General features: G+C 39.4%; 1 protein-coding gene across 1 annotated transcript in view; it reads right to left on the bottom strand.

The window, feature by feature from the left end:
• Positions 1-2,589: 2,589 nt before the first annotated feature.
• The window catches only part of PRKCH (protein kinase C eta), a 278,008-nt gene continuing 272,373 nt past the window's right edge, over positions 2,590-8,224 (bottom strand). The window contains exons 13-14 of the mRNA XM_072629398.1: positions 5,270-5,413; positions 2,590-3,815 (exon numbers count right to left, since the gene is read on the bottom strand). Of these exons, the coding sequence (XP_072485499.1) occupies positions 3,669-3,815; positions 5,270-5,413 (291 nt within the window). The 3' untranslated portion in view covers positions 2,590-3,668. The remainder of the gene's footprint in view (positions 3,816-5,269; positions 5,414-8,224) is intronic.

The raw sequence follows: 8,224 nt of genomic DNA, 5'->3' as shown, positions 1-8,224 counted from the left end.
ACTGTTCATCATTAAGAGGGCCACCACCCTTTGCAAACGTTCTAAAACATTTTAGTTGGTCTTAGAGTATATCCATCTGAACAGACAAGCCCAGGTAAAATGCTTTGTAGGTATTCTAACAATTCCATTACTTTGTGTAGGCTAGTTATACAGTAGTGAAATGAATTAGAAGATGGGGGGTGGGGTGGGGTAAGGGAGAAAGATTATGTAGGGTGTAGTAAGATTCCTCATTTAGATTCTGTAGCTGAAATGGCTTTGTGAGTAATCACTGCAATTTCATCATGAAAGCCCTGTTAACTAAGGTCAGGGAATCTGGCCAGCTATAGCTGACTCAGCACCTCTTGACTGGCTGGGTCATATTAAAACATCTCCTAATCCAGCCCTGGGCTGTTACTGCTGGGTAGGCTTAGTCTGATTTTTCTAAATTGTGAAGCAAGATTTTGGAGAACTGATTACAAGAGACTGGCCTTTCCACAAAAGAGGGGAATCAACAGTTTTCTCTTCCTTCTTACTCCATAGATGAAAGATGTTATTTCCCTCCTTTCTCTAAGGGCATGAAAAAGAAATTACAGCCAATGTTAAAATAAAACAAGTGGCTGTTCCCTTGTTAATTCAACCCCTGGAATCATTCCAGAAACCTAACTTTATAAGCAGTACGATTGGAGGTTGGTTCTAGAGTTGGAAAATACTTTAGAAATCATCTCATCGCATCACTGATTCCTTCAGTTCTATGGATGAATAAATCCAACCATCAAGCTCATAAAGTCTGAAGAATTCCATATATATATATAAAATCAGAGGCTGCTAAATGGTAAAGCAATGGACCTTGAGTAAGGAAGACCTGAGTTCAGATCCTTTCCCTGACACTTAGTAGCTGTGTGAATCTAGGAAAAGTCATTTAACCTTTGCCTCAGTTTCTTCATCTGTAAAATGGGATAAATTATAACACCTACCTCCCAGGGTTGCCCTCTAGGGCAATGAATGCAAATTCTTTCTTTTGGCTTCTCAGCCTCTCTTTGCTCTGTGTTATTAGGGTGGTAAATGACTGAGACTAGAGGATAAAGATCCAAGATGGCAGAACTGAGACTTGCAGTGGTATAGAGAACTCCCAGATGAGGAAATTCCCTCTGTCTATTCCAATTGGCACATTCTCTACAGCTTCTTACAGTTGCAGTAACTCTTGATTTCTCTTAGAAGTTTAGGTTCTTGGAAACTCTCTGAGCCTTAGAGAGCTTACTAGAACACAGAACTTAAGGAGTTCAGTAGAGTAAGTTCAGTGTTCAGTTGAGTAAGTGATAACTGCTCAGGATACCATTTCCAGTCCATTTCAGAAACAGGATTGAACCCAGGCATTCCCAGCTTCAAGATCAACTCTCTTATCTACTTACTTAGCATGTCTTGTTGCTTCACATAATAGCAGGGACCAGGTTTCCTTCTCTATATCTCCAACAAGGCCTATTTCAGTTCCTTTCAAATGAAAAGGAACTTAGTTTTTATAGGTTTAGGGCTTGAAAGGCACCTAAGGGGACATTTGGTAAACTGCCTTTTCTTTTCTTTCTCCAACTTTACAGATGAAGAAACTGAAGCCAAAGGAATTAAGTGACTTGCCCAAGGTTACTGTGAGGCCAAGAAAAGTAGGATCTTTTGCTTTTTAATAATCAAGAAGTATGATGCCCCTATTAGAATGTGATTAAAGATCTTCCCCACTCATTGATGGGCTTGCCCACAGAAGGAAGTTTGATTAGGAGAGTTGTTTTGTAGGAGGGTCCCAAGTACCTTTTGTTTTTTCTACTGAGGCATGGGGTTAGAGGGTCATGCCCTCTGGCTCTGAAAAGTGTATAAATACTCCTTACTTTGGGGCTTAGTTTTTGGAAGAAGCTTTGTGTGCCAGATGAGGTTGTGGGAAGCTGCTAAGGTGTCCCCCAGGCTTTGAAAACCCAGATGTTGGTGCTTCCTTCTCTGGTAAAGATGTATGTATGTTAATGGTCAGACAGTTTGGAAGTGCTATCTGTTGATTTTTGATTTCTCTGAAATTTTGATTTTGATTTTCTCTGATACGTGTGCTTGATTAAAATGAAAAATTAAAATTAAAATTAAAAAGTTGCCTTTCCTTTTAGAGAAGTAGATCAAAGAAACTGTGATAGCAGGTCCCCCTGTGTATGTTGTGGTGCTTACTGATACAGTTACACAAATACTAGGTAGCAGTATTGGAATTTGAACCTAATTTCATTGACTACAAACATCTTCTAATAAAGTGCTTGTTGAATGAATGAATTTCAGTTTCCTTATATGTAAAATGAGGATACATCACAGTATCTTAGGAACTCAATAAGTATTTGGTGAAGGAGCATCTGCCTTGCTCTAACTCACAGGATAGGTGTGGGAATAAAATGAAATAATGGGAATAATTAGACAACATACATTTTAAACTGTCAAAACATTCTCTGCATATAAGGCATAATTATTATCCAGCCTGCTGGGAAACTCATTTCCCAGTGGAGAACTCACTAAGCATGAGACAGGCAATTACCAGGGGCTTGATCCCATTTCATAACAGTGAGAAAAGAGCCACGTTTAGAACTCAGAGAATATCTTCACAAATACTTTGGGCATATCTTTATTTAAAACCCTAATGGAGTATTTAATCAGCACACACATAATAACTTCTCCACTTAAACCATAATTTAAATAAACAACAAAAGTACAGGTAGAGCTAATAGTAGAGGCTAGGGTCATTGCACACGGAATCCTCCCTCCCTCATGGACACAAAAGCAGTTTTAAATCCAGTTGACTAGACACAAAAGTGGGAACTAAGGCCCGATTTCTTTGTTTGCATGCACCTGCTGATCCTGAGCTCCCTTCCCTTTTCCTTGTCCTATTTTGAAAAGAGAGCCCTATCCTTCGAGGGGAAAACAGTGGGCATGCACACAAAGATGGTTTAAAGTTAAAGGCATTTCACAGAATGCAAACAATAATCTCATATTTCACAAACAGAACAGAGGGGAACCTTGTATCGGTTATCATTTCAGAAACACACATACAATGGTAAGGTGGTGTTGATTGCTTCATTGCTGTTAGGTTTTCGCTTTTATTTGTTAGACTTCGGCACAGTAAAGTACTTTACATGGTTGCTCCACAGTCAGGAAGAAAGCCATTGAGTCCCTTGGAAGAGGAGAGCGTCAAATTCTTCATCAGCAGGTAAGAGCCTTTTTCCTTTTAACTACTTCTCCCTGAAGTTTCCCAAGTTGCCACCTGGTGCCTGAAATGCAGGCAGTGCCAGGTTGTTTTGCCACTGCATTATCAAAAATGTCTGTCTGGCTCAGAAATGCTAAGATACTCCGCTCATGCTCTCTGTAGGTCTTACTCCTTCCTTTTTGCTATTGCTAAGTTCCCCAAAACCCAGATTACTCTTCAGCACACTACTCTTGAACCCAGTACTTCAACACTTAGTCTGATTTCTGAATTAACTGGGACCACAGTCATCCCAGGACTATACAGATTTGTCCTCAAAGACAGCGTTGCACATAATCCACGGTATTCTTTTTCTTCTTCTTCTGTATGTTCTTCACATTAAGGTAACATCATTGTTATAAAATAAGGCTATGGCTAAATACTTCTTCAGAAGGAAATTCCTGGAAAAATCTGTCATCTTCTACATCTCTTAAGGCTACGACTGCAGTTCCGGGGATACATAGGAAAAGTTTCTAAATTCTTCCTGGTTAATCATAGGAAGATGTCCCTCATCAATTGGAGTTAAAACTGGCTCTTCTCTTATAAAGTCAGGATCAAAATTACTGACATCTTCTCGGGATTTCTGTGAACCAAAAAGAGAACAAAGAGGAGATTTTGTAAACTTAAGACTTGAATCATCTTGCATTAGACAATTAGGGCACATTCCGGGAATTTCAAAGAATGACTTTAGAATCTTTAATTTGACAATTTTACTATTACACTAATGCATAATTATGATTAGTAATCAAAATGCAGTGCTACAGAACTGTTTTCAATGCCTTTAAACTCATTAAGTTTACTAATCCCAAGAAAATCTTATTGAGTAGGTCAACTTCAGGCACTGAGGTTAAGGAACTTTAGCATCATCAAAGAGATCGAATCTGCCAAGCCTTTGCTTCGTTCTTAATGCTTTGAACTATTTCTTCAAAACATACAATAACAAATGCTGTATAAGCATAAGAAGAGGGACTTTGTATTTAAACTGTGCATCTCTCCCAATGTTTAGGACAGTGAAGATACATAGTAGGAAATGAATACTTATTGTTGAAAGCCTTCATTGTAAGATGATGGGTAGGAAATAATTACCTACTGTCTTTTAATTGGCTGGCTCTCTACGCACTGTGCCATGCTGCCATGTCATGTACATATTTGAGGAGCCTTCCTGGTAGGGGTACATTCTCCACAGTAAATGGAAAAGACATTTAGCTTTTCTTGGGGCTACTGGAGATGAAACTAGCTACATATTTTATACCTTTGGAAAGATTTCAAACAATATTCACAGAGGCAATGCTAGAGCTTTTCATACCGTGTGTGTGTGTGTGTGTGTGTGTGTGTGTCTGTGTCTGTGTGTGTGTACCGGTCAAAATACTGCCATCCCTTTTATTCCTTGTTCTCTGGTGCCCAAATCTTCCCCCTATTCTTTGCCCTGCTCTCCTCCTCTCACCTACCTAGCTCAACAGCTGCCTCCCTGAGAGCTCCACTGTAAACAGCTGTGCACAGAGCACTAGGGGTAGTGCCAGCCACTAGTTTCTGAGTTCTGCAGTTAAAAATATGATCTCTCTAATTTAAAAAGCCAGAGACCAGATTAAGAGAACAAAGTTTAATTTTTTTTCTATTTTCCACAGGGACTTTGGAAAGCTACAGAGCCTTCAGTTGTCAGGAAACACAAGGAAATTCTTGTACTGATACTAAACTAGTCATTATCCAAACCACAGAACCCCTTGGGAGGTGTAAGGGTCTTGGATCTGGGAGAATCTCAGGACAAGCAGAACTCAGGTAGATTTCAACTTGAGTTTGAGGAGCATGAAGAATGTGAAAAGGCAGAAAGAAAGGATGTATAAGCAATAAACACTAAATGACTTGGACATCAGGAGTGAACACCCACCAAGCAAGATAATTGTAACCTAAAGTGTGAAGGCTACACTAAAAAGTGTGAGCTAGACTGGAACATTCTACCTGTATGACTTCTGGAGAATGTTCTGAGGCTCAATTAATGGACAAACAGAGACTTTTCTCATATTGTCCTTGGACACTTACGATTCGAGGTCTGAAGGGTGGTTCTAGTTGGCGCTGGTTCAGCTGGACCCAGTCAATTTCTTTAAAGAATGGATGTCTTAAGATGGTATGCTCACCACCCTGAGTCACACTTCCCAACCGCAAGTTGGGGTTCTTAGTCATGAACTAAAAAAGCGAGAGAGAGAGAGAGAGAGAGAGAGAGAGAGAGAGAGAGAGAGAGAGAGAGAGAGAGAGAGAGAGAGAGAGAAGAGAGAGAGAGAGATGAGGTCAACTTATATACATTTGGTGTGTTATACAAAGAAATATGTTGGCAATGGCTGAAAAGTCTATGGGTATCCTTCTGATGGTTCTTATTTAGCTGGCTACATTTTCCATCTGTATTACCCTAGGGCAGAACACATTCAGCACGAGTCATTCTTTAAAAGTGGAAATACATCTATAACCATAGCCTTTACCACTTCCATTTCAGGTGGTCTGCATCACCATAAAAACTAAAAAGAAAGTTGGAGTGTCCAGTTCTCAATTATGTAAACATCATTTTTTTCTTTTCTAAGAAGAGAAACTCTTTATAAAGACTGCCTTTCTCTCTCACATTGTAGCTCCAGATGGGAGTCTCATTTGGGAATGGAACTCCTTTTTGGACTTGTTGCCTACTCTTCTGAGAAGAAATACTTGCCTTTCTTTTTCCTACTGTGATGTAACCACAGAGAGAAACAGGTCTTTGTTTGCACAGACCAAGTCGGTTGGGAAAAACTTAAAATAAAATAGAGTACTCTGGCTGTCAGGACAGCCAAGTGGTCCTCCTGTCCCTTTGAAAGAAAGATACTATAGTTTTAGGTAGAAAACTTCTTATAAAATACTTTCTATTTGGGATTCTGGATTGAATGACTTTGAATCAATTATCATATAGATAAAAAAGAAAAGGGAACATTCCTACATATTCTAAGCACTAAGTGGCTTTACATTTGTAAGCTGGATATCTTACTTGCATGCAAGCCATTATAATTACAGTCACATGGATCTTAGGCATCCTCCCCCAATGCAGAATTTCTACTAAGGTGTAAGGAATTAAACTCTATTTCACAAAGTGGCCAACAAAGATATGTACTTATTTCCTGACCAACCTAGTCCAGGATCACTGATTTTTCATGTGCAGAAAGTGACTAAACCAAACTTTATAACTGTTTTTCCCTTTCAAGTAAGAAGAAAATCCTTTCAGGTAAATAACTTTTTAAAAAACAAACAACAGAAGTGTTCCTTAAATAAGGACAAATTAATCCCTCCATATTTAATATGAGATTACAAAACAGTTTTATTCATGCTTAGACAAATGTTCCCTGATTAGACTCAACCATGGTTGTATATTCAGAAAACTTCTGTAAGGTTAGTTTCAGTCAATAAGCTTTTATTAAGTACCTACTATGTGCTAGACTCTGTGCTAAGATGAAGAGAAATCAGATTGGGAGAATGCCACAGTAGATGCCTGAAGCTGTGAAGACTCTTGCTTTGTTTCCACTGAAAAATTATAATACAGGGTAAAGAAAGGGAGAGAGGAAGATACTTCAAAACTGAAACCTCTAAGCAAATCTGAAAGGAAGAATCTTGGACAGCATGCTAGAAACCTTCAAAGGGGAGCTAATAAAGAGAGTTATTGATTGGGTTTAATGGCTTCTCCCTCCCAGGTGGAGGTACATTAAAGATGGGACTAAACATAAATGCCAAGGCCATGAATCACAGGATCTTCTGACTGGGACATTCAGAAACTCATCAAGCAATTAAATTCTAGTTAAACATAGATTAAGGAAATAAATCTCTTACAGTCAAATTCAGTCTAACAGGAGTTCTGGAAGCATACTGTTTGAGTTTTATGAAAGCAAGCTCATGCTTGCTTCATCTGAGAGGAGAGTGAGACAATTCTTCTAAAACGGAAAAAAGTAAAATAAAAATTACGTGGAAAAATCCAATAGATCTTTTCTTTCCTCAGAAAGCACACCTAGATAAAATTCCCAGTAGAACAGCTTTCATTTCTGAAGCTCACTCACATAGAATAATCCAACTCGGCATATGGGGAAAGGAAACACTCCCACATGGCTTATTTGAACTTCTTAGGCTTGCCAATTAGGGTTAATTATGCAAGAAGAGGGTGCCCTGTGAGAGCTAGGGTACCACTTGTTCTTTATATCAGATGCTTGTAGAAACATTATACTGCTACATATCTGGGAGTGACCAGAAGTTCCCATTTTTGAGACACTGTTTCCCTCCCTCTCCCTCCCAGTCTAATCCACCCCTACTCCATTTGGCGCTTTTTTTTTTGGTGGGGGGAGGGGTACGAAAGTCTCTGAGGTTAGCAGGTGGGAGCTGTCCCTATAGGTAGAGATGCTAGGAGTAGCTGGTTACAAGGTACTCAGTAGTTCCCAGAAAGAGTCACAGGTAGCCTAACTCTAAAGATCACAAGAAAATGTCCTCTGTGCTTTTTGGGACGCAGCTCTGGATAGGGTTCTATAGGAAAACACAGGACATCTGTGGCTTGTTGCTTCAGGGAGAGACAGAATTGGCATTTCGCTTGATAACTACTTTTCCTTAGTGTTTTAAGAGATCTTCTGCGTGACCACCCAGAAGACTACCAAGTAGGTGCACGGTATAGGGGCAAGAGTATTTGTTTGGGAGTCAGAGAATCTGGATTCAAAGTCTGCTTGCTACTTATGTGACCTTGGGTAAGTCATTTCAGTCGAGTTAACAAACCTTATGTGCCACTGAGTTACAGGTGGGGCATACAAAGAAAAGTAAAAAGTCAGCACCCTCAGCGACATCAAGGGGGGAGATGACACATAGGTAACTGCACAAACATGATACATACAGGACAAATTAGAAAAAAATCATCAGAGGGAAGACATTAGCATTAAGGGAGATCAGGAAAGGCTTTTGGAAAAAAGTAGATTTCAGCTGAAATCTGAAGGAAGCCAGGGAATTTAGGAG

The sequence above is a fragment of the Notamacropus eugenii genome, chromosome 1, assembly GCF_028372415.1.
Source record: "Notamacropus eugenii isolate mMacEug1 chromosome 1, mMacEug1.pri_v2, whole genome shotgun sequence".
Lineage (NCBI taxonomy): Eukaryota > Metazoa > Chordata > Mammalia > Diprotodontia > Macropodidae > Notamacropus > Notamacropus eugenii.
This window is presented reverse-complemented; position numbering and strand designations above follow the sequence as displayed.